Genomic DNA, 27,970 nt, shown 5'->3' with positions numbered 1-27,970 from the left:
GAAATACAAGTCAAAGTAAATTTAGAAATCACTTCTTCTTTTCTTTTTTTTGCGTTTTCCATACTGTCCCAACTTTTTCTGATTTGGGGTTGTAATAAAACTGTGGTTAACGGTAATCAATCAGCCAAAAAAACATGGTTACTACACTTTTACTATAATAAAAGGGCTATTATCTTAAATCAAATCAAATATAATTATGACATATCACACAGTGTTTGATTATAAGGCCAAGTTTATTGACAGTATCAAATAACAAGTAACTACAAAAATGAAAACACTTAGGCCTACTAATAAATAAATAAACCAAAAGTGTTCTGGGTACATCAACCTGAAAGGCACGAATATGCATTCATTATCAAATTTATATAAAAAAACAGAGAATGTTCATGTACTTTTCTGGTATATGACTGAATTATACCTTTAATAGCTTACTGTGAATTGCGTTTGATTTGGTCTTTTACAATCATAAATACGTCCAGCAGCAGTTCATTATCTTATTAAAAACATATTGCACAATTCTCAGTCTCTGAATTACTTGATTCTGATTGGTCAACCACAGCATTCTGCTGTCAGAAACTAAAATATTTATTCCCTTTTGTCTCTCATGTCTCTTGTGTCACTCTTCACGTATAATCAAATCATTTACACTCAAACCATTACTTGGCGAGCAGCGTGAAATAAGCGGGAAAATGTACAGACAGCTGGTCATTATCTCGGATATACAAGACATCACATGATCAGACTGTCAGGGTTTATTTAACATCTATAAAACATCTGACGGACTGTATATTTCCCTTACATATATTACAGTTTGCAACATTTCAGATAATGTATCTGATTTCTTGCATTTCTGTGACGTAATCTGAGCATATAGGCTACTTAAAACAATAAATATAGCCTGAGAAACAACACCTCTAAAAACCAGACCGGCTTTTCCGGAGATCCCTGACTCCTGATTAATCTACAAATTCCCTTTCTCACTACAGTATGGTCTGTAGTTTGACAATCAACATCTAAATAAGCTGTGGCACATGAGAGCACACAAGGATGAGCTGAATTCAGCCATCGATGTACTTTGCGTCCAGAGTGTGGCTGTCCCGTATGGAGAAGGGCCTCCAGGCCAGCACTTGCAGGGCAGTGACACACAGCGGCACCACACACACCAGGTAAAACATCATGCTGTGCAGGGACTCAAGAGCACTGGGAGGAAGAGAAGAACAGAACAGAGAGCAAGCGTAAATACTTGAATGCAATGCACCTTTTCCACCACTAGAGGAAGACAGACCATTGCAGGTCACAATGAGTGTTACTTTAAGGGTTGCCAAGTTTGTGGTTTTCCCGCGGAATTGGGCTACTTTTAAAGGGGTCATGACATGAGAAATCAAATTTGCCTTGATCTTTTGACATATAAGAGGTCTTTGTACAATTAAAATATCTTGCAGGTTTCATAGCTTGAATGAATGGGGCGTTTATTTAGTGCTTTATCAGGGGTCTCTCCTCGACCAGCAGTGTCAGCATCCACTTGAATGATTAAAACCCCCAAAACAGCTCTGGATTTTGAGGGATTTGTGACGTCACATGGGCAAACACTGCAAATGACTGCCTCCAGAGCAAGACATCAATGAATAGTTATACATCATCACCCAGTGGCATTCAGACGCTTTACGGCTGGATGTGAGCGCCACGTCAAAAGCAAATAGAGCCCATTATAATCTAATCTCCGAAGATGTCTACACTGATACAGTATACAGATGTGTGTTCAGTTTCTGACATTCTTCCAGGCAATTGAGTTTGCAGACAACAGGACAAATGGAAGAACGTTCCCTTTGACACGTCCAGTTTAAACAGATTGTTTGTGTCTCTGTAGACTTCAGAAGGATCACAGGGTCATTAACAAGTGGAGGGTTTATTTTAATGGCATTCCGGGTCGTATCAGGGGATTATAAGTTTGTTCGGAGCATTAGACATCAATCTTCTTAGTATTCCTCAATAAATTAAAAAAACAATATAACAAGACATTTTTTTATAAAAATGTGCCTGTTTTCCCATTCACGTTTTGTAAAAAATTGTATTGGGTCGCTAGCGACCCGAGGTGTGTAATCATGGGCGTCGGAACCATTGTATGTGGGTGGGACAAGACCCACCCACTTTTTACGATTAATGATATTGGACCCACTCACTTTTATCGTCTCTAACATTCAGCACATGTCTGTTTACCTACCCCTAATCGATACACACTTATTCTTAAACATATGTTAGACACTTTATTTCCACTTTTCTAATATTTTCTTAATTTTGATTGAAAATGAATGCCTTTCCGATCTGATATGTGATGGGAAAAGGGAGAAGATTGAGTTCGGTGAAAGGCGGACTCGAACCGCAGGTCGATTTGTGTCAAAACTAGATGCCGTGCATCTTACCCCTACACTACTGCCGCTCTTAATGATATGGCGATTTCCGTAATTTTGTCTTTCCGAACAATACGTTTAGCAAGCGAAGCGGTATATTTGAAGACTTCAGATGCAAAAGCCAGTCCGTCTGATGTTTTTCTTTAAAATATGCATTTTTGTCAGGCTTCTATGTATAGGTTTCTACCTAAGTACTGGTACTTCTGAATGGGCTGAGGCTGGGATTTAGTGGGTTTGAACTTAAAGTATTTTATGAACGTATACTATATGCAGAGAGCATTCACTCAGTACAATTATCTCATATTTGACCAAAGTGGCTTTTAGAGGCTTTTGCATCTGAACTCTTCATTTGTACTTAATGTAATTGGCATCTACTCCAGTAAAAAAATTCTGAGGACCCACCCACATTTTTTTTGTTTCCGACGCCCATGTGTGTAACAGTGTATATTTTTTCTGTACAACAATAATTTAATCTTTGATGACTGAATAAGTGCAGTTCACCTTTATTCCACAAGATGACAATGTCTGACACACAATAATGAAGTGATGTTTCACTCATAGTTACCGCAGGCAGAAAACAAAAGAATAGGAAGAATCATCAGCAAAACTTGAAATGGCTCAGTGATTTACTGCTGAACGCAATCAAATATGAGTGTCACTGTCACTTGATGGTGGATCTGGTGATGAAGCGTGATATAAATATTGATTTTTAAGATGATATAAATTATAGTTTTGAGAATATGTTTGAGATGGTGAATATGAGGAATATAAAGATAACAAAATATGCTTCATTTTATTCTTCTGTAATTGTTACTCTAACATCAGGAGAGTTTTATATTATCACGAAAGGTAGAGATCCATCCGTGTGTTAGATGTAGATCCGGGTCGCAAAAGAGCCGAATGTGTAATAATGATTGGAGAAACATTCATGCCTTTAAGGGATAAAGTAGACCCTTTTCAACCCTTTTCAAGTTGAAATTGTGTATAACGCATAACAGTGACTATAAAACATGTATTTTATTTATGGGAGTGGTGGAATATATTGAGTCTTGATATTTGGATAGGGTCATTGGGCTCCTTTTGGGGTATTTTTGATTGGCCTTTGGGTTGGTTTTGCTACACAGACCTGGCAATGTTGATTTATGTGCGCATGGATGATTTAAAGAGGAGGCTGAAATAAATATCCCAGGACAGTCTTTTGTGTTGACACACTGTATTGGAATATCTGATAGGTAAACGCACCTTTGATCCACGGCCTTTCCAACCTCATGCATTTCCGCATAGCCATACTGGTTCAGAATGGACACGGCCATCATCGGAGCCAGAGATTGCGCCGGCTTCGTGAAAAGAGCGTTGGTCCCGAAAACCATTGACGAGAGAGGAGAGCTGGAAACATTTAGAGACATTTTAATGACAGAAATAATATTAGCAAATAGTGGCATAAGGAGTGTGACTACTTAAGAAGCCAGTTAGTTATAATGCCTTTAGCACACGATGTATTGCAGGTCAACTAAGTGCTTCACACAGGAGAAAGCCCAAATACCTGCGCTTGTATCTCTGCAGGTCAGAGTCGATGATGTCAGCCAGAGGCAGATTGAAGAGACTGAAGGACGCCTGAACCAGGACCCTAATTCACCATCATACATTCAGAGACAGGGTTATTAATCATTGACTTTTTCTCCCTTAGGTCCATTTAGCAACATTTTTTTCTGCCTATGGTATTATTACACATTTTATGACAATTTCATAAGTGAATCTCATTGCATAATCACTTATTCACATCTGCGTTACATTTTTCATTCATTAAATTGTTTTAGTAACGAATATATCCACATTACTGTTTACTAGTACTATGCATTGTTATATTGAGTAAGTTATTCTAAAAATCATCTTCAACATCTTAAACCGTGTAATTAGATTACTGTAGAAATGACTCGCTCTATAAAGTATTGCATTACTTATTACTTTGTACATCCCATATCAACCTCGGCTAGTTGAACAATACAAGGATAGACATGAAACAGCTCTTAAATTGTTTCAAATAAATAATATACGATTGCATAAATTACTCTTGAACTGAACTTGAAGTATTTAAATGGAGGAGGTTACATTAAATCTGCAGTCCGTAAGTTTTACCTCTTTGAACCCTGAAATTGCAGTTATGAATCGGATGTTTTGAGGAGTATGTTTATCAACGCACCAGTTGTCACCGATGATTGTCGTTTTGAACTTTCTGGATTACAATCCGCCATCAAAGTGACAAGTTTAGTTATTCCAGCTGCTGTAAGAAGAGGCCAGAAACGATCCGCCACCTGCAGCATCCTCACACCTGATATTGCCTACTAGCCGGACTCTTTCTTTATGTATACAGACGTGACTTAATGGTGTAAAGACGAATGGCGGAAGCTCGAATTTCACATGGAAATCTACCAGTACCACTCAAATTATAACACATTATTACAAGCTTACCGTTGTGAATCGGGCTAAGGGAAGGAGATCATTTAGAACACTGGCTGATTATGTACTTGCTCAAAAAGTACTTTTCTGATGGGATAAAGGTTTTTTAAATCACTTCAAAGGAAATACCTATTAATAATGTTGCCCAGCCCTATTCAGAAAACACGTACTATAAGCCCAGTTAGTATGCATCAAAGAATGCTTTATACACTAATTAGCAGAAAACACATAATCTGGCCTACATTTTAAAACCATTATACACTGGTAAATACTCAGCAAGACTTTTCTTTTTTGAAAAAGGAATTAATGCTTTTATTTGGCAAAGGTACATTAAAATGATCAATAAAAGCTTTTACATTTAAAAGATTTCTATTTCAAATAACTTGTTTTGAACCTTCTCTGCAACTGTTTTCAACATTGATAATAATCGTAAATGTTTCTTGATCATGAATGATTTCTGAAGGATCATGTGACACTGAAGGCTGGAGTAATGATGCTGAAAATACAGCTTTGATCAAAGGAATAAATAATATTTTAACATATCTTCACATAGAAAACTGTTATTTTGCATTTTAATAATATTTCACAATATTACTGTTTTTACTGTATTTTGATCAAATAAATGCAGCCTTTGTGAGCAGACGAGACGAGACACTAAAAAGTTCACCAACACCAAACTGTTGAACGGTAGCGTAAATCTCTAAATGCTAAACTTCCCCAGTGAACATGCCACAGTTGTAGTCGCTCTCTTGTTGGAAGCACATATCTTGTGGTATCTACATATTTATTCCTTTAGCCCAGCTGAGGGCAGAAAGAGCAGTAATTACTCACATGCTGGAAGTGAGGAACAATGCGAGGAAATAGTAGCTGCCTGGACCCAGAAGTAACATGATCACCGCAGCTCCGGCCTCCACATAGAAGCTGATCAGGATCAGTCTGTAGTAGCCAAACTTATGGAGAAAATTCTGGCTGCACAAAACCAACACCTGTAGAACAAACAGAAAGGTTTCCTTAGGTGACGTTTAAGCGGCCATTATTTGTTCCGTCCCAAATGACGCACTACAGCTCTGCTCATAAGTTTGCACACCCCTTGCATGATATGCATTTAGAGCCGGTGGGTGCAAACTTGGATGATGACCAGGGTAAATTGTACTCGTTTTGCCATTGGGCAAATGTGTAAATATCTCATGTAGTTTCTTAAGGGCAGAATGAAAGAAATATATCTTTAAACAAAATAAGAAAATGCACGTGTTGCCATCTTGAGCATCAGTGAATGTTTTTAATAGTTGTGTATGAATCCCCTCAATTGCCCTCAGTGTGAAAAGATGGATCTTAAAATCATACAGAAAGTGCAACAGGACCTGGGTGATTCTTCTGAAGAACAATGGGAAGTTTAACTGCTCAGGACGAACAAGGGACTCATGAACAACCATCACAAAACAAAACAAACAGCCGTGGATCATCCAGGGAACGACACACAGTACTAAGAATCAAGGGTGTGTAAACTTTTGAACTAGTTAATTTGTGTAAATTCAGTTTTATTATGTCTTGTGGATTATATGAAAACATTTGTTATGTAAAACCGCTTATTGAGGAGTGAGGACAGCACTAAAAAAATAAGCAATTTTTATGATCATCAGTTTTATTTAGTTAATATCTTGTATATTCTGCAAAGGGGATGTAAACTTATGAGCAGAACTGTATACACACTATGCACTTTTGATATATTACTTACTTATGTTATATTAATGCTCAATTGTCTAGTGAATGATATTATGAGGTTATTTTGTCATTCAACCTCAGGATCTGATAGCCTCTCTGCAACATACTGTAACTAAAGCTGTGACAGTTGATTGAGTGCATGAAGTGTCCAACATTACACACTTTGTTTTGTCAGTTAATTAAGTGCAAGTATTTAAAGTTAGCTTTTTCTTATTGGAATTTTCACGCAGTTTATACTAAAAAACGACATTGAATAGTGCATAAGTAAGTGAACTGGGTTTGTGAGGCAAGTGAACACACTAATTTGTATTTTGATGTGGATCTCAGGGTGTGTTCACACTTGTAGGTTCTATTGATTCTTTTGGCCCGGACCAGAACAGAAAATTAAACATTTAGGGTGTGTTCACACTTGGCATGTTTGGATAGATTAAAACGAACCCTGGTGCGATTGCTCTGTTAGTCCGGTTCATTTAAGTGTGAATGCTGCCATCTGAACTCTGGTGCGGTTCGAATGAAATATGAACATAATACGGACAAAAGACTTAAACAAACTAAAAACAGGACATGATGTTGTCACAAGATGCGACCTGTTATAAAGTTCATCGTCATAGTCGCGATGTTGCCCATCACAGTTCGGTACAGGCATTTTGAGACTGAATATCCAAAACAATGCTGTGTGCTGGGATAAATGCGCTCGTTGTATGTGCGTAGCTACATGTGATGGTATTTTGTCCAGCTGAGAACTCGTGAAGAGCTTATAAAGTGTGTAAAGGAGTCAAAACAGCGGCAGGAATCCCACCATCACACACACAAAAAAAATATCTTCAAGAAGACCGTGTTTCCAGCACCTGTCCCAAACTGTGATGGGCAACACTGTGACTATGATGGAAAAAAACAGGTATGCTTGAGCATTCTTTCCATTTTAGAGTCACATCACGTAATGTTTTTGTTTCTTCATTCTTCATCATTTTGTTTTGTTGCATTCATATATCACTCGAACCACAGCAGAGTTTGTATGGAAGTGGAAAGAGTTCAGATGGCAGCGTTCACACTTATTCAAAGTGCAATCGCACCAGGGTTCATTTTAATCAAACTAGACATGTCAATCCTAAGTGATGATTAGTTAGGGTGAATTCAGGGTGATTGGGACACTTTTGCCATTGAGATGACTTGGAAAAAATGTCCCAATCACCCCTATAAAAATATGTCTATCCTTGAAACGGGGGTATATTCAAATCCAAGTATTATGAATGACAATATAAGTAACAGTAGCTGTTGAAAAGCACCTGAGGGCAGATGAATCCCGCTCCATACATGACGCTCTTGGCAAGCGACGGCAGGACGTCCTGAGGAATGAGGTGCTCTGCAAAAATCAAGGTGAAGTTGTTGTAAAAAGCCAGCAAAAACACCTGGAAAAAGTTCATGATCACAAAGAGCTGGAAGTCTCTGTTGGTGAGGATCTGCCAGGTCATGGACAGCACAGACGACATCGAGAGCGGCGGCTTCTGCGGACTCTGGGAACTTTCCTCTGAGGTTTTACTGTCGAATCGACTCTCGCTGTGGAAGCCTGTGTACAACATGCAAGCGCAGGCCAGCACGGCCACCACCACGCTGAAGCCCTGGAAGGCAGCAAAATCGTCCATGTTTGCGGAGATGAGACCACTGAACAGCACGCTGGACGAGCCCACCAGAGACGCCACCTGGCTGTATTTGATCAGCCTCAGTCTGTTCTGATGGTGTCCGGAGATTTCTGCGAAGAGGGCACACTGGGCCAACAGCACGAACGTGAGCAGGCCATCAAACGCACAGAGGGTCACCATGAGGTGGACGCCGCTCAGCCAATCGCCCGCCTCATACGTCCTCCACGGGAACCACGCCAGCAAGAAAGACAGAGCGTACAGGGGCGCTCCGTATAAAATGGAGAGCCTCCGCCGTGAGCAGCACTCCATGCGCGAGTTGTCTTGTAAATATCCAAACACGGGGTCATTGAGTGCATTCCAGATCATATAGACAACCTGTGGAGAGACATAACTGTGAGATCTTTACTGCTCCAAATACTACTTCAAATTCAGTGTGTATGATAACAGGATATTAAAAAAAACATCCCATGAGTAACATTATGTTTAGTGCTGCTGACAACATTGGGCCCTATCATACACGCAGCATACATATGTTTGCTAGTTTCAGTCCGACGCAGTTATCATTTTCACGTCCCGCGCCACATTGTTTAAATAGCAAATGCACTCGCGGCCATCTGTTCGCCCATGGGCGTGCTGGTCTAAAAGCCTATTTTAAGGAACTGAAAACGTCTGTGCCGTTGACCAACAAAAACCTGGTCTAAAGTCAATAGCACAGTATTTTCGTGTTATTTAAAGGGTGTGTTAGTAATGTGTGCCTGTAGGCGGCGCACAACGTGTGTACACTCTGCTTATTACACACACAGGGATGCGCAGCAGCACGCACACATTTTTAAATATTAAAAATAAAAGGATTCCTCTCTATACATTTTCTCACATTTTCTACTGTGCTATGTGATATTACATTTATAGTTAATATATTTTGATTGAATGTACTAAATTGCAACTTCATCACAAATGTGTAATTGCAAATATATTTAAATGCATTACATTTAAGTTTCAATAGAAATTAAATTCAAGTATATTTTAGTTTATCATAAATGTTTGTCAGTACATTCGGCAGTAACTTTAACCATATTTCAAAGACAATATAAATAATTATGATAATACATATAAAGGTGTGCTTGTGCTACTTGAGTGGGTCATAAAAACAGTCAAATTGCATAACTATATATTTAACTATAATATACTAAACATTTAAACTATAATTGTACATAACATGCAAATTAAGTGTCAGAAAACATTACATTCAGTTTGCACTTAAGTATTTTATTTACATAATAAGTACTCTTTTGTTTGCTATAATAAGTGTACACCTTTTTCACAAGGGTTGTACCTGTATAACTTTTAATTATGGTAATATATGGTAAATGAAGAATGTTGGTTACACTTTTGGATTACCTTTGACTTTACATTGTATGGACAAAACTGACACATTTTTCAAAATATCTTCCGCAGAAGGAAAATAAGGAGCAAATGAGGAAGAGTGACAGAATTTGCATTTTTGGCTGAACTATCCCTTTAAAAACTGAACGTTTGTGCCGACAGGCAGTTTCAAAAACACCTTGATTTTAGCCGGTTAGTTAGCCTAAAGAACATTTCCTTCCTTGATTTGGCATGAAGTATATGAGCTCGTTCAGGTGATTCTCTGGCCATTCAGCCTGCTCACGCTGGTGTGTTTTGATAGTTTTCGAGGGGTTTAGTGTTGTTGTAAGGTGGCGAGGCTGAAAGACCAGCTGAACATTAGCTTGACCGGGCAAGACCAAGCTAATCTAATGCTATTTCATACATTCTGACTTATTTACACTGTTAAAGAGGTTGGATTGTTGGATTCTCATGCTAAACATGGAAATAATTTCAAAAAGTTAAACCAGCTAATCTGGTTTAACTGGTTTAAGTTTGTTTGCTTATATTAACTTTAGTCTTTACTTGTTTCATTATAACGACAGAAAGGATGGTTGAACAATTGAGACGCACCCCTATAGTCTTTTCTTCTCTGTTGTGACGTCCAAGTGAAACGGCTTCTAGCACAAATAAATGAAACATAAGTCCTTATATTTTGAAAACTGGTTTAAAAAGGGGATCGGGTTAGTTAATGATTTAACCAGGATGGTGATCTATTTACATAATAATAATAATAATAATAATACATTTTATTTGTAACGCACTTTACATTAAACAATATCTCAAAGTGCTAAAATATCATACATTTATCTCTCAATATAATATTCTTGTTACTCCAAAACAAAATTGCCACTGTATTTGCTGCTATCACTAATGGTGTTATTATGATATTTAAGGGTTATACAGGGGGGGGGTGTTAAAGGGGGGGGTGTTAGAGAGAGCATTTTCTTGTGGTGCCCCCCTGACCACTTGGTGCCCTACGCGCAGAGCGTGATGCACGATTTTTAATGTAATTGCGATTAATCGTGCAGCCCTACGTCCAACTCGTTTTTTTGAAATTGTGTCAATGTTTAGCATGAGAATCAACTCTAACAGTGTAAAGAAGTCAGAATGCATGAAATAGCATTAGACCCCCCCTTTAACAAAAGTTTCCAAATCTTTCCAAAATAATCTTGAAATACAGTGAAAGAAACAGATGCAAAATAGTTCCTTTTTCTAGTGCACAAAATTCACAGGTATATGAAACATTAAGCTTAAATCTTTCCAAAACATGCTTATCTGTGAAGTATTTTGTAAGACACTTCCTTAATTTTGTTATTAACAAAAACGTATTTGGCAATTTCCATGCTTTGACCCAATATTACCAGATAAAGATAACCAAAAGAATCTCTCTGCAGGAAAAGACACAGAACAAAGAGCATTTCTTATATCCCTATGTTTTAAAACATTAACATTATCAATGAGAATGTTACCACAAAGATTGCCCATATTGATTTAGAGTAACATCTCACTCTTTGCAATCGCGTCAAGAACAATTGCAAACTTTTGGTTTAACTGGTAATTAAAATTTGTGTAGAAGTTCAGCATATGATAACAAATATCCAATGGGATTAACCAGTTGTTTTACTAATATAATCCCTTCATTGAAGCAAGTATGATAGTGATAAACAGCATGTCTTATGAAATAGCCTAATTGTTAATTGCCCTCTTTGCAACCCTAGTTTAGAGTAGGAAAAACTGTTCATTATCCCAAACAGTGGGTGGGAGTGTTATGGATATAGAAGTAAAAATACTTAACAGTTGTTGTATAAATAAAAAGGTTGGGAATCATATTTGTTTCAAGTGTTTTCAAGGTGTTATTTTTTATTAGGGGGGTGTGGTGTGGTGTGGTTGTGGGGGACCTCCAACATAAATTTTGCCTAGTGCCTCCAAATGTCTAGATTGCCCTGATTGCCCGGACACATCATTTAAATAAAAAATACTACAATATTCCATAAAAAAATAGGAATTGTCCCTTTTGATTTAATGGTTAGTTTAAGCAAGTTTTAGCCATGCTTGATTGTACTTAAAAATTTAAGGCAGCAACTTTTTTACAGTGTTATTTCAGGGTTTTGATCTTCTCTCGACTGAGAAAGAACATCCTGTATGTTATTGTATTATAATGGCTATTTAATATTACCTCTAAACTTTGACTAGGTTAGGTGTTGCATATTAATTGTTCTAGGAACCTCAAAGTATATGTGACCCTGGACCACAAAACAGTAAACAAAACATGTGAAAGCTGAATTCGGTAGTATATGCTAAATAAGCTTATCATTGATCTGTGGTTTACGACATGACAATATTTGGCTGAGATGCAAATATTTGAAAATCTGGAACCTGAGGTTGCAAAAAAATCTAAATATTGAGAAAATCGCCGTTTTTCGTTAGCGATGCACATTACTAATAATAATACATTTTTTATATATTTACGGTAGGAAATGTACAAAATATCTTCATGGAACATGATCTTTACTTACTATCTAATGATTTTTGGCATAAAAGAAAAATGGATAATTTTGATCCATACAACGTATTGTTGGCTATTGCCAGAAATATACCTGCCTGTGAGACACATGACTGGTTTTGTGCTCCAGGTTCACATTTTTTAATTTTTGTGCATTTTGAGCTACTACACAGCTGATCCATAAATAGGTCACCATCCTGGTTAAACCATTAAAGGAAATGTATGTAAGATTGTGGCCAAAACTGGAACTGCAATCACTTTCAAATTACTGTAGAGCGGTGTATCCCCTCTCCCCCTCCCCCTGACTCGAGGTTGCCAGATAGGCAGCAGGATCCAGCAGGAACGTAGGCTGCTACAAGGAGCTTCCAATGGCAAGTGACGAGTCCTACACAGCAAGTTCTTTGTTTTTTTCATTGTCACAACGTTTTTCTGATTCATAACGAGGTCTTTTAGGTTTCGTAAAGTTTTATTTTTTATCCAAAAAGTTTGTAGTTGCAGCTGTGGTAACTAGAGCAGAGCTGGCAACCCGGATGCCGAAACACTACTGACTTCGTGATTAGTAGATAGGAGGAGGGTGGTGCTTCAGGCCAAAACACAACATGTCAACATCAACATCAGTTGAGGGCTGCAACTTCACTTTTGAAATGACAATATCCTGGCCGGACAACTATTGTCAGTGATATAAATCTATAAAAAAATAAATATTTGAAATTAACATGATTTCTTAATGTCTAGTGACATATCAGGGCGATTTTATGATTAATTTAAATACATTTCTTACACACAGTTCCTTTAACTAACCCGATCCCATTTTTAAACCAGTTTTCAAAATATAAGGACTTATGTTTTATTTTTTTGTGCAGAAGAAGAAGAATGTCATATACACCTAGGATGGCTTGAGGGTGAGTAAATCATGGGCTAATTTTCATTTTTGGGTGAACTATCCCTTTAAGCAAGTTTTGGACATTTTGCTAAAATATTCTATAGTATTCTATACCGTCCTATGGTCCTATTACTACCACCTCTCTCTCTCGTTTCTGATTGGCTAAGAAGTGCTGGTCGCTCCTCCTACGAATCTTGCTGTTCAGACTCAGAGAGAGAAGTAGCGCTTGGGGGTGTTTTTAAATCATAAGTTATTATAACACATGAATTATATTACAAAAATATATAGTTTTCCGCAACTTTCATATAGCCGAGAACATAGCAGTTCAAATTAATGTTAGAACTTGTAAACTCTCACCTGCGACTGGTGGAAGGCTGTCTCTGATATTTTGTACCTGTTCAAGAACAGCTTTACATAGTAGAAACTAAAAATGCTGTTCATCATGGCAGCACCAAGTGTTGTCATGGAGTAAGCCAAAGCCGCAGGATGAGCAAAGTCCCTTATGGCCATGATGATAACACGGAAATAATGTAAATGTAAGCAAAATACAATGGAACTTAACACTATTATAAAACTCGTGCACTCGCAGCTTATTCGTTAATTTCCACAAGACACATCAAGAGAATATTGCCAGAAAATAAATAGTTAAAACACTTAAGTTTTTATGATTATATCCGTCTACAACTGAGCTCATTTTAAAAACAGTGTGCAGTGCACCACTTCCTGATTCTCGGAGGTGGGCGTGGCCTATAGTCCCCGCACTCGTCCTCTGATTGGCCAGCGAGAAGATCCGTTCTTGTTGTTATCCTCGCGTCTTCTTCACTCCGGCAACGCTGAGTCTGACTCTGCCACGTTGCTGTAGACGCCGGTTCACACCGCTAGGGATTGAAGCGTTGAAATCCCGGGCTCACCGGCGTCTATCCATCAGACAAAGGGTGCTGATGCCTTAAATTAAACGGGAGGAGAAACTAAACGGGCGCTCAAAGCTTTGTTTGCAGTCGAGATGCTGACGGACGTGATAGTAGAGGAGGACTTTGATCGCAATGAGGAGGAGCTGTGGTACAGCAGGAAGGATTTGGAGCATGGTAAGACTCCCTCACCAATAATGCTCATATATATATATATACACGTTAGAAAGATGCTAGATGCTTGTGCTTTACATCAAAGGTCATTTAATTACAAATATCCACATTCATGCTGACTATAGCACCTGGAAAATGAATGGATAAAGGCATTCGACTTGACTTTCTCGAAGGTCAGGTGAAAAATTATGGGTAATTTTTGTGTGAAATGAATGAGGAATGTCTTCATATGTAGTGGTGATACATGGCAGTGTTTAAGCTGTCCAACTGAAGGTCACGCCCATATAAACCCTTTAAATGCGCACTCCTGACGTCATCAGCTGATGAGGATACTCTGAAACATCTTCGAGTATACCGTGTTCATGTCACGGTGTATTGAATATCATTTGTGACCCAGGACCACAAAACCAGTCATTAAGACATTTTTCGAAAGCTGAATAGATGCGCTTTCCATTGATGTGTGGTTTGTTAGGATAGGACAAAATTTGGTCGAGATACAACTATTTGAAAATCTGGAATCTGAGGGTGCAAAAATGAGAAAATCGCCTTTAAAGTTGTCCAAATTAAGTCCTTAGTAATGCATATTACTAATAATAATAATAATTTTTTAAATATATTTACGGTAGGCAATGTACAAATTATCTTCATGGAACATGATCTTTACTTAATATCCTAATGATTTTTGGCATAAAAGAATCATGTATAATTTTGACCCATACAATGTATTGTTGGCTATTGCCAGAAATATACCCGTGAGACGCATGACTGGTTTTGTGCTCCAGGGTCACATTTGGTTAATCTAAAACCTGTAAAGAGGAAACCATTGTTTTATTGGCTTTAAATGTCATTAAGTACAGTTGCAAATGCAACATAAGCAGTGAAATGTGTCTTTGTAAATGTGTACTATATACACACCATTTTGGGTTCCCTCAAAAGAACCTTTTTTTTCCAGTTTAATATTTTGTCTGCATGTTTGCATAAATGCATACAAAATGTGAAATGTCCATTATACACTGCAAAAACAATGCTTTTCTTATTTAGTACTTTTGTTTTGTTTCCAGTATAAATATCTAAAAATTCTTAAGTCAAGATGCATTTACTAGATAAGTCAAATGACAGAAGATATTTTTTTCTTGTTTTCTGGAAAATGAAATGGTTTAAGCTTAAAACAAACAAAATCATCTGCCAATGGGCTAAGAAAAATAATTTTGTTTCTGTCCCAAACAGAGATAAGATTATTTTTATTACCCCATTGGCAGATAATTCAATTCATTTAGATTTTTCCCCCCAGAAAACAAGAAAAAAATATCTTATGTAATTTAACTTGTCTAGTAAATGCATCTTGATTTAAGAATTTGTAGATATTTGGACTGGAAACAAGGCAAAAATACTAAATAAGAAAAGCATTTTTTGCAGTGTACTTTTATTTTCATTTAGATCTAAATGTCCTTATTTCACTCTGAATAAGTGGATTAAATGTTTTACTGTTACTTTGGCAGATGCTTTTGTCCAGAGCAACTTTCATATTTCAGAGACGCATTTCAGCAGCGCATGCGTGTTTCCTGGGAATCAAACCCATGACTGGCGTTGCATCATGCACTACCAGTCAAGCTACTAATTTGAGGACTGCTATTGTGGATCACGCCTAAAAAGTGATGCTATTGTGGAAAGACTTGTTGTTGTGACTCTGTTTGGGCGTCTGGTTTTTCATTCCTACCGCTGGGTTTGGCAGGATAACACCCACTAACGTCTATACTCGATGTTTACCGCCCTGTCTCCTCTGTGTGTGTGTGTGTGTTTGGGACAGATCTCCATTTGGCCGCTGAGCTGGGCAAGACTTTGCTGGACCGGAACCATGAGCTGGAGCAGGGCCTTAAGCAGATGTACTCCACCAATCACGAGCAGCTGCAGGAGATTGAGGTGACATTTCTCCCACAGCTCCCAAAATCCACCACTTCTGTTCTGTTTAACTCTTCCCACATGGCACAGATGTTGTATGGATAGTGTTCTGTGGTTTGGAAATGCCCTTTGTGTTGTTGTGCTTTTATCAATTAGACATGCATTGTGACCTTATGAGTAATTATGCATGCAGTTTTTATGGTCTCATGTAAATTGAGAGACTATATGGAATATTTGGCACCTAGTTGGATGGTTTGAATGAATTAGTGAAGCTGATTTGGTGTACATTTACATGACAACGATGTACTAAAAATGGATACATTTTTCCTTTACATTTTCCGCGTACAGACAACAAAGTAGTCAAAACGTTCCCCGTTGCCCGTTCACACGGATCCGTGAAAACGACTAAACATGCTGTATTATTCATGCCAGGCCAGTAGATGGCGATGCCACTTTGTGAAGAAACTATGCGCTTATAGACTGAACACGTAAATTCGCGTTTTTGTAGTTTACACGGAGACGATAACGGTATTGTTTTCAAAAGTTTGAGTTTTCAGGCTCCCAAAAAATTCTTTGAAGTTTTATTTTAAAACGATGTCGTGAAAACGACCCCTAAAATGGTGGAAAACTTCAAAGAAATGGTGGCCAGTTACTTGATCTAAGAGCAAAATCCAATAAAAAGGCAGAAATTAGTTTGGTTTCACTGTCGCTGTACTCGTATGAACTCAGCTAGTCCTTCACTTAATGGAAATGCGTAAACGGCGGGAGATTTCCTGTTTGATCCTCTTTCCTCCTCCTCAGGCTGAGGACATCGTGCAGCAGGACTACTGCTATTTCTGACTCCGTGTCTGTGTCTGGCATGACACCAATCCTGAGATTCATGGTGTCCCGTTTGGCTAATGGCCTGGCGTGGCTATACGGTCTTATGCAATTGATTTTCTAATGTTTGGAATGGCGTACTATCCTTATTGTGTGCACAGAACACCATGAACATCACATTTGCACAAAATATGCAGCAAAGCACACTGCACAGAATGATGTATCCAGCAATGCACTTGACTCGACATTCTAGGGTTTTCATTGTTCCAAATAAACCCCAAGTAATTACAAACCACATCATTTCCATTATTTTATTGGCCTACCAAAATCAGAAGTGCTTGCAATTTATTTCAAAGATGATAACTGAATGCCACATTCGAATGCAAAGTGAAGTCATGTGACAAAAATGTAGCTTATAAATGTTTTAAAAGTTTATCATGCATAATGCATTTATGTACTACTTAAACAGTATGCAGTATGTAGCATTACATCTCAAGCAGACTTCATCAGCATTAGTGTCTAATAGTGGATGTTCACTTGATCCTGGCTTTATAACTGGGTTGCATGTTGTCTCTCTAGCCTTTCTCAGAAACAATGCAGTGGGAAGTTGTTAATTGCAACATGAATTTACTCTTCCGTGTCATGTAGTGAAACATTTACGAAAGAGCAGGGAAACGTTTGCACAGACACTTGTGTATTTGGTTGTGAAATGTCATTGTAACTTGTGAGTATTCATGCAGTTTTGTGCCTGTGGTTCAGCAACAGATGCTTTAGTTTAGAGCGTATTTAGCATTGGCTTACTCTGAATGATGAGGTCTATTGTGCACTTTCAGGGGTTATGATAAATGTGACCTTGGACCACAAAACCAGTTATAAGGGTTTCAAATTTTTTGAAAATCTGGAATCTGAGGGTGCAAAAAAATCTAAATAGTGAGAAAATCGCCTTTAAATCTGTCCAAATGAAGTCCTTAGTAATGCATATTACTAATAATAATACATTTCTGATATATTTACGGTAGGAAATTTACAAAATATCTTCATGTAACATGATCTTTACTTAATATCCTAATGATTTTTGGCATAAAAGAAAAATGGATAACTTTGACCCATACAATGTATTGTTGGCTATTGCCACAAATATACCCGTGAGGCGCATGACTCGTTTTTGTGCTCTAGGGTCACAAATGTCCAAGATGGGAGCGCAAATGAAAAAAAATAATGTCTTTCTGTGCCACTAAGCAGCAACAAACACATTTGTCAACCATTCTCTAAATGTTAGACATGGCCTCTGTTTGTTGCTAGGATGACAAAAGTAAATGTTACATTTTTAGGTTGGTCTGCCTCAGCGCTCGTCACTGTCAGAATGTGAGATGGCCAATCAAATCAAATAACCAAACTGTTAATGCGAATTCCAATGCAACACTTAAAGTTATAGCAGTGAAAGAGTGCGTCGTAAGATGAAAGTAGCTAAACATTTAATATTTGACAACTGTAAAAACGTTCAGTGCCCAACAGGAATATCAAGTGATGTAAACTACTTGACACTTTTTCTTTTTATTTGAAAATGTGACATTATTATCATTACTGAATTTGACGTGACAAGAAACGTTTTGCATTTTTATATATTAGGCAGACGAAAATAAGAGTGAATGTGTGCATACATAAAAAAATATATGTATATTATTGGCATATTGACTATATGTATATAGTTTACTTCATAACTACAATAGAACAGGAACTTTTACCGTTCTTATTTCTTTTTCTTTAATTCCTTAAATCCCTTTTAATCCTTTAATTTTTTAATTCCTTTAAATAAACCAATAAGACCAATATCCCCCCCCCCCCCACCCTTCCTCATGCAAAAAAACAAACAAACTGTGGTCTCCCCTATGTCTAAGACATGGTTATGGCCTTGGAAATATCTAAAAACAGACAAATCTTGATGTTCTTCAAGCTTTTGATATTAATTTGAGAAAATATTGGAATAGAGCCAGGGAGGAACACAATTTTCTATGGGGCCATCAAGATTACCTAAAATTATGACACAAAACAAGCATTAAAATAAGATTAAACCACAAAAAATCCCCCCCTCAACACTGTTTCTTGTTTCTTTTGAAGAACCAAAAACATGGAATCATGTAATGTAGCAATTTATTATTATTTGGTATTTTATTTACAGAAACTAGGGGCCAAAAAAAATATTTTCTGAAAACAAAACTAGGGCTAGTATAAAATATAATAGGGCTTAAACAGCGGGCACTAGGGTTAGGGTTAGTGGTTAACTAACATTAGGGTTAACTAATGTTGGTGTGTTAACGCTCTCATGAGACAAGAGCATGATACTAGTCTAATAGCAGTGTCTTTTGGAAACTTAAGCCTAATAAAAAGTAGCTAAATTGTACATTGTCAGCTATATAAGTAAGGAATAATTGACGACGGGCCGTTCAATTATTAGAATGATAATGCACACCCGAGGTGGTGATGCGGTCACGACGCGAAGCGGAGTGGCCGTTACACCTCGGGTGTGCATTATTATTCTAATAATTGAACGCCCCGGAGTCAATTATTCCGCTTATACTACGGTTACCACACCTCAAGACATCGATCCGAAGATATATTTAAAGGGATTCGTCCGGTTTTTGTACTTAAATCGCTATTGTGAGTAGGACTATTTCTTCCGCTTCTCATCCAACGGCTCTTTTGTTAGTTCCGAAACGTCATTTTAAAGCTGTTAACGAAGGCTTGAGCCGTTGATAGCATTCTACTGCAGTTATTAATGAAGTTATTAGAAAGAGAGAGAGAGAGAGAGAGAGAGAGAGAGAGAGAGTGCTTGTGTGAATTAGGCTACCTCTGTGCGTCTCTAAACAGCTGTTATTACCTCGCTAGTGAAAAAATGTCACGTGTAGCCTTTAAGTTGCTCCACTATATGGGCTAACTGATTAAATCATCAGGGCAGCGCTGACACCTTTTTGTGCAAACTGTAGTGCGTGTGCGAGCATGTGTGATTTCAGTAATGAGACAGAAAAGCTTGCCTTTGGTGTCTGCTTCCGTTTGTTGGTTTTCATCTGGACTGTCTAATACTGCTGCCGCCCAGTAGTTGAACGTTTTATATTTTCACCGTAAATATTAAGATTTACTTTAGGAAAATCGTCTGTCATATTGTTGTTTTTAGTCCTGTAATTTCCGTTATTACAGTTAGCTATGCGAAGTGATATGGAACTGTAATGCGGTCAAGAGCTGCCTGGAACTACGTTCGCTGTGCATCTCCCAGAAAATAATTGCACACCTCAGAACGTTCATCAGCCAATCAGATTCAAGCATTCAACGGCCCCGTAGTATAATTGTGAATATTCAAAATATCACCCAGCTCTAGATCATGTCTATCGTGGGTAGGTCCATATTGATCTATCTGACAAGCAAAATATTTGAAGGCTTGTGTCTGTATTGCCTCTTGCAGTACCTGACCAAGCAAGTGGATCTCCTGAGGCAGATGAACGACCAGCACGCTAAAGTTTATGAGCAGCTGGATTTAGCGGCACGAGACCTGGAGAAAAGCAACCAGAGGCTGGTGCTGGAGAACCGCACAGCCCAGCACAGGATCCAGAGGTGAGGACGAGTCCGAGTCCAGGTCTTGCTGAGGTTTGGCCTCTCTTGACGTGACTTTATTCTTCTTTGTCCGCAGTCTAACTGAGACCATAGATGGATTGCAGACTCACATGGAGGGCCTTCAGAAACAGGTGGATGAACTGAAGATGTCTCAGTCCAAGCGAGATCTCGCAGCTGTGCGCCGCAGCCTTGGTGCCCAAAGCATGTCCTGTCTGAAAGAAATCTATGATCTGCAACAAGATAAGTGAGTCTGGAGCCAAATGATGCCAACAAACCCTTATCATTCACATCAGCATCACGTAAACGACCATGCACTCATGTCTCAACATGTTTTTTAGAAAAGTGTAAAGTACATGCTATCTTTGAGTTGATGATGGTGAGAAATCCTCCTCAAATTAATTAAAAGTGGGTTCATTCATGGTACAAAATGTCAAGTGGGGTTTTCCCCAGCTTAACATGAACTTTTACGACTAATTAAAGGACAAGCCCAGTCCGAACGTCTTGTTTTAGTAGGCAATACATCCATTCTAGAAAGTAATTTATGTTTGTCAAACCAATCTAATGGAGACTTTAACATTGTAATTATACTAGAGTCGCTGGACCCTAGTAGGACTAATTGAAGTAGATGTTTCTTTGTGATGTCCAGCTCGTGGATGACCTCTCTGATCTGTCTGGTCGACCCACCTGCAGCGTTAGTATACGCTGACTGGGCATTTTAAGGGCCGCCAGACATCATAATCTGACCCGGCCCTTCTACCATAATCCAGTAATCCCTGATCTAATCCAACTCTGCTGGAGAAGCTAATATGGACCTAGAAGTAAACAGTGCGCAACAGGCCCAGTGATGCAATTAGCAACAGGTTCTTTTGGTTGCAAAACAGAAATAAAATAATAGGTAAATCATAGATTTGTAACAAATTTGTATAATCCCTGACTACGGTCTTCACTGCCTGCAAACAATGTCTACTTTGCCCCTCAAACACTGTAGTTGTAGCTGAGACTGGAAGAGTTTGGTATGTGCTGTCAAAAGCATTTTCTGTGCTGCAAATCCACTTTGCATCTCTTCCAAAGAATGAGCACTGGAATTGATATGATAAAACTGACACCATTGTTTCTGTTTGTGTCACTGTGTATCAAGTGTTGAGGAAGATCCAGAGCTGAAATTCAGATGTGGTAAAGGGTGTTTGGACAGCATAGACAATCCGACACATGTTGTAAGCGTTAGACCAATCACAACAAACTAGGCCATCTGACCAATCAGAGCAGACCAATCACAACTGACTAGGCCATCTGACCAATCAGAGCAGACCAATCACAACAGACTGGGCCATCTGACCAATTAGAGCAGAGTAGACCAATTACAACAAACTAGGCCATCTGACCAATCAGAGCAGACCAATCACAACGGACTGGGCCATCTGACCAATCAGAGCAGACCAATCACAACGGACTGGGCCATCTGACCAATCAGAGCAGAGCAGACCAATCACAACAGACTGCGCCATCTGAACAATCAGAGTAGACCAATCACAACAAACTGGGCCATCTGTCCAATCAGAGCGAGTCGATGTATTATGAGAAATGTATGCAATGTATATTATGAGAAAAGTAAAGTGTTTTTAATCTTGGATGCATGTAAACCTATTCTAGGAGACTTCCAAAACAAAATTAAGAATCTTTAAAAAACATCTCTGAAGAAATGGTTGATGTTGAAAAGCAGGGGACTCAAGATCCTGTTGTCTTTTAGGTGCTTGAGCTCAGAGAGCCTGCATGAAGAGAAGTCCTGCCCTGCACTGGATGGCAGACGTGTGGAGGAAGCGGAGACCTCCACCCTGCAGCACACCCTCCACAACCTTAAGCTGCAGCTGGCGGCTGAGCGAGCCCGACGGGTGGAGGCCGAGCGCGAGACGGAGCTGACGGTGCAAGAAAACGGTGCACTGGAAGAGCGCCTGAGTCTGCTGGAGGGAGCGCGCCGTCGGCAGGCCGAGTTGGAGGCCGAAGTGGAGGAGTTGCGGCAGCTGTGGCGCTCAGAGTCGTCCGGCGCAAGACTGACAGACACGCTGCTCCCCGACAACGTCTTCTTTGGTGTTGAAGAAATTGTGAGGGTGGAGCAAGAGGAGAAGGAGGGGCTGGAGGCGGAGTTTCCTCAGGGGAGGAGGCGCTGCAGCAGCGAGAGCTACGTCCGTGGCGCTCGAGCTGATGATATCCGGCGCAAACACGAGCGCACGTGCATCCGCCGAGCCCAGGCGGTGAAGCAGCGCGGCATCTCGCTGCTCAACGAGGTGGACGCGCAGTACAGCGCGCTACAGGTGAAGTACGAAGAGCTGCTCCACCGCTGTCAGCAGGGGGCAGACAGCCTCAGCCACAAGGCCGTGCAGACGCCCACAGTCCACGCGCAACGCCGCAAGAGTCAGGCTGCCACAACAACAGAGACCGCCTGCCTCACAGACGAGCTCCATCAGCCCGAATACAAGGCTCTCTTTAAAGAGATCTTCACCTGCATTCAGAAAACCAAAGAGGACCTGAGTGAGAACAGGCCCGGGCAGAGCTGGCAGTGTTATACATCTTCAGTGTAATGATCTGGGGCTTTGCACTCCCAAATGTGTCGACAGATTTAATAGTCTTTGTGTGTGTGTGTCGATTGCACTATAACACCTGTGCCTATACACAATATACAACACCAAACCATCCACAACCTGCAACTGCAGAATGCAGGCTTTTTGTATAAGTCTTATGCCAGTGATTTGAGATGTGTGAACCTCTGCGATACAGCCATACGTGACGCCCGAGCGCATCTGTGTTTTGGGTTTGCCAGCACCTCTTGAATTCGTAGAACCACGTCTGTGTAGACTTAAAGACTTCAACATCCAATGTTCAGAGACTAGAATGAATTATTAATACTAACCATTAACGCCGATAATGAACTAACTTAATGTAAATGTCATAGGGTGACAACCTCACAAAACGAGAAGAGAAGTTTCACTCCAGAATCTAAAAGATTAAATTATATTGTGAATTGAAATTTTGACCCAGATGTTTTTGTGAGATTCATCTGATAAACTTTAAAAACCTTTTAAAAAAAATGATTTAAGGAATTCAGTAGGACAATATGTAGCCATATATTTCGAGTGTCACAAGCAATATTAATTTTTTTTTAAAGAAAATACTGCATGTGATTTTCAATGACGTTACTGAAATTATTTCTTGTATTTGAGCAATATGGTTTGCTGCTTTTATAAATCGTCTGGTTAAGAGTTTACCTCAATGGTTTGATGTGCTGGCAAAATAGTTTGAATCAGCTCATGTAAATGTAAACAATATGCTTGAAATTCTCACGTGAATTTGTGTGTGTAGTTTGTTTAGCGCAAATCGTAGATAAATGTTTGGCTGACACACTCGCTCAAGTTCCAGCACTTTTTTTTGGTTCTTTTTTTTGGATGTTCATCTAAACACCACTGTGAATCTATGCACTTTAGACAGGCCTGCGGTCAGTTTTGTTTTGTTTTAGTTCCAATTTTATTTAAAGTTTTTCATTTGTTGTAATTCAGAGATTTTATTTATTTTCTTGTTTGATATTGTTTTTCCAATTTTATCCCACCTATGGGTTTAGGTCAACATTTTGAATGTTACTGATGTCTTGATGGAGATGAAAATGTTGGAAATGTACTGACTGAGGGTGTTTTGTTTCAAAGATTGACGGCTATTGAACTTTGAGTTACTTAAATGTTTCACCAGCACAAAGTAGGACATTTTATGATGCAAGTAGTTTTCTGGTCAGTGTGGTTTAACAGTTAACAGTACCTACTTATTATCGGCTTATGTGTTTGATAACTGTTGTATTTCAAAACGCAAACCATGTGCTACTTAATACTTAATCAGGATCAACCATGTTCATTTTGCAACATTTCGAAGCTGTTAAATGCCTTGAGTTGGAGATGACAGTATTAGCAACTTTTTGGATCAATGTATTGCGTAGATGTCTAGGAAAGTGACAGACGGATAGAGAAAAAGAAAGATATGACTGATGTCTTCAGTAGCAGGCAGAGAAAGCAAATGTTCATTGATGAGAAAAATATTTGACTATTGTCACGAGGGAGGAAAAATATATTGTTGTGTTTTGCATTTTTTGATCTTATTGCTTAATTTCAGTGTTTAGGAAAATGGTGCTACTGTATTACAGCTACAAAAGTTTGTTGCAAGCGCTTTTAAACGACAACGCCAAACTTTTGCAGAATTATATGCTTGTTGTGTTAGAAGGCTACAGTGCGCATGATAACAGGTTAGTGTGCAGCAGAAATATAGCTCTTGTGCTTGAGAGAAAAAAAATGAGTTTGACTTCAGCAGTGTTCCTCGAAATGTAAAAATAGTACAATGGCCTGACTTAGTCTTAAATGCAGACCAAATATCTTGTCTGTAAATAATTGTCTAACATTTATTTGCAGATAAAACAATCAATTCGTGATAACCACATGCAAATTGTGTGTTGAGAATGTATAAAATTGAATATGTTACCTCTTCTGTACTGAGTTGATGATTGTTTCAGCATAAATCTGGAATCGGAGTTCATTGTTTTAAGTAAAAAACGTTTTACATGATTTGTTACTGTTATCAGCTGCAGATGATAAAATTTGACATGCTTGAAGGAATGCACAATCTGAATATTACTGGTGCAGAATATGCAATAGACTAGACCAATGCCTTTCTGAAGATCTGTGATTTGTGTATGAATAATGGCATGACTAACATTTTACTTAGGTTACAAAATATCCAGTAGCCTAAATAAAAATTTATGAATGAACCAATTATGAATGTTCTGGTTTTATTTAATCATGACCAATCCTACATAACAATATTTGCTTATTTTAATGTTTTTTAGTAGAAATAATTTTTCATTGAGAATATTAGTACTCACAGCAGGTCCAGGGCTGAATAAAGTTAGTTTGAACAATATAGTTTAACAATAATACTTTAATAAATGCTTCCAAGAAGACAAAATCATCCTGAGATTCAGTTGTGTATTTAGCTTTTTTGAATGTGGTACACTAACTTTTTCTTGGCCAAAATTTAACGGATGAGTCAATACATAACCCTTCTTCCAAAACCCTGATTCACATATTTATGTTTATAGTTATAAGAGTTTACATTTTAGATCTGTGGGGATGGTTTTCGTGGGAAATTGCATACAAATGTCTCTCTGGCAAAAAGAGAACACGGTAGAGCTTGTAATGAAACTTGAATCATCATTGGCTTGGCTTTTTGGAGATGGCGAGAACTGAGGGATTTGAAATGTAAAAGATACACAGAGATGATGGTGTTTTTATTAATCCACAGGTGAGTAAGTAGTTATTTTATTGAACAGATAAACTGCCACATGTAGCTCTCTAACGGAGTTCACATTATCGGACATTACGGATCCCACAATCCATGCTCGATTGGATTGAGATCTGGGGAATTTGGAGGCCAAGTCAACACCTCAAACTCGCTGTGCTCCTCAAACCATTTCTGAACCATTTTGCTTAGTGACAGGGCGCATTATCTGCTGAAAGAGCCACAGCCCAAGGGAATACCGTTTCTATGAAAGGGTGTACATGGTCTGCAACAATGCTTAGGTAGATGGTATGTGTCAAAGTAACATCCACATGGATGGCAGGACCCAAGGTTTCCAAGCATCACACTGCCTCCGCCGGCTTGCCTGCATAGTGCCTCAGACTAGGCCACCTTCTTCCATTTCTCCATTGGTCCACTGTTGGTGCTTTCGGTGGTGGACAGGGGTCAGCATGGGCACCCTGACTGGTCTGCGGCTATGCAGCCCATTACGCAACAAACTGTGATGCACTGTGTATTCTGACACCTTTCATTCAGAACCAGCATTAACTTCTAGTGCAATTTGAGCTACAGTAGCTCGTCTGTTTGATCGGACCACACAGGCCAGCCTTCGCTCCCCACCATCAATGGGCCCATGACCCTTGTCAAACTTGCTCAAATCCTTACGCTTGCCCATTTTTCCTGCTTCTAACACATTAACTTTGAGAACGAAATGTTCACATGCTGCATAATATCCCACCCACTAACAGGTGCTGTGATGAAGAGATAATCAGTGCTATTCACCTTTCAGTGGTCGTTATGTTATTCCTGATCGGTGTATAGCCAAAGAAGGGCTTACAGCACGTTGTTTTATAACTTTTGGCGCCCCCTTGTTGTCTATTTGGGAATTTTGATGAGATGCTTTCTGTTAACCTCGAAATATCATAAGAAAAATGCAATATTTTAATAGCAAGAGGATTCACAGCACTGTTTATTAATTTAAAAACCGCTGAACACTTGTCTAATATCACAGTTGTAGCTTACATGACATCACAAACCTAACCGATACATCATGTGGAAAAACAACGTGCAAAGTCCTAAAGACAACATACGTGGGACTGTCCAATAATGTACAAAGCAAAATCAAAGATTATATAAGGTTACACTTGCCATTACAAGCACAGCTTCAAAATATAAAACATTTCATTGGCATTCATGAATGCCACGCATGGCCTTAAATGCAAAACAAAATGTTAAATATAGTTGCTCCAATAAACCTTTACAGACACCAGGGGGAATCAGAAATATCTCACTTTGAACATTTATAATATTTCCAAACATTCTTTTACGTCTATGTCATCTGAGTTTCCGTTGCTTGTGTTTCGAAATATGAACACATGACACAAATGTAACACTTGAAGGGATGTGAACACAGCGACATCACTCGTTACCCTGACACACACCATCACAGTTCATACGGGGTTCATCAAGTGATACTAGAAACAAAATTATTTTTAAAAAACAATTAAGAAATTACAGAAAGTCACATGTCAGTATTTGTCTGTCTGTCTCTAGGTACACTCTAAAAAATGCTGGATTAAAAACAACCCAAGTTGGATTGAAAATGGACAAACCCAGGAATTGGGTTGTTTTAACCCAGCATTTGTCAGAGTGTAGTAGCATTGTTCTGTCTTTAAACTTCTTAGCTGAGGTAGAGACAAAAGGCCTTTATCCTGGGTTATCTGAACAAAATATACTGTAACTGTGTGCGTCCTTAATTATGAATATGAATGTATATAAATATATATATTGTATGCTGAAACAAAACCACATTCCTTTTGCAACGCACACATTTAGGAAGTGCAACTATTAATACACTTCATTTGTTGGAAGACCATGGGCAAATAATATTGTCCATTTGGTGTAAAATAAACTCAGTGATATAACTTTTCAACATCACAAGCAACATGTTTAATGTACATCACAAACTGCTGCCTACCTATATCACACTGCTGTTTTTTTTGTTACTTTTACTTGCCTTAATATTACATTTTAAATTCTTGTCTAAGTACTAACTAGCATAATTTTAATATCTACTAGCAATTTATTTCTCTCTTAGTCCCAGTCAAAGATATAGTTCCCAAGCAGCTCTGCAGGTTATATTTCAAGTTTACACAAACCCTAAATCACACCCCTCAAATCTATCCACATAGATCATATCCAATGTACAACAATACAGTGAT

The 27,970-nt window shown here is 38.6% G+C and overlaps 2 protein-coding genes across 2 annotated transcripts; one reads left to right on the top strand and one right to left on the bottom strand.

Moving 5' to 3' along the window:
* Positions 1-216: 216 nt before the first annotated feature.
* On the bottom strand, positions 217-14,040 carry mfsd13al (major facilitator superfamily domain containing 13a-like). Its single transcript, XM_079816174.1, has 6 exons — positions 13,375-14,040; positions 7,874-8,602; positions 5,697-5,851; positions 3,952-4,035; positions 3,651-3,794; positions 217-1,200 (listed from the first exon to the last, which is right to left on the bottom strand). The coding sequence occupies exons 1-6, from the start codon at positions 13,525-13,527 to the stop codon at positions 1,059-1,061; spliced, it is 1,407 nt and encodes a 468-aa protein (XP_079672300.1). The 5' UTR covers positions 13,528-14,040; the 3' UTR covers positions 217-1,058.
* Positions 13,776-25,224, top strand: cdr2a (cerebellar degeneration-related protein 2a). Its single transcript, XM_079816187.1, has 5 exons — positions 13,776-14,102; positions 15,907-16,019; positions 20,275-20,423; positions 20,500-20,667; positions 22,171-25,224. Exons 1-5 carry the CDS (start codon positions 14,021-14,023, stop codon positions 22,997-22,999), a joined length of 1,341 nt encoding a protein of 446 aa, XP_079672313.1. The 5' UTR covers positions 13,776-14,020; the 3' UTR covers positions 23,000-25,224.
* The last annotated feature ends 2,746 nt before the right edge of the window (positions 25,225-27,970 follow it).

The sequence above is a fragment of the Gobio gobio genome (assembly GCF_949357685.1).
Source record: "Gobio gobio genome assembly, chromosome: 1".
In the NCBI taxonomy this organism is placed as follows: domain Eukaryota; kingdom Metazoa; phylum Chordata; class Actinopteri; order Cypriniformes; family Gobionidae; genus Gobio; species Gobio gobio.
This window is presented reverse-complemented; position numbering and strand designations above follow the sequence as displayed.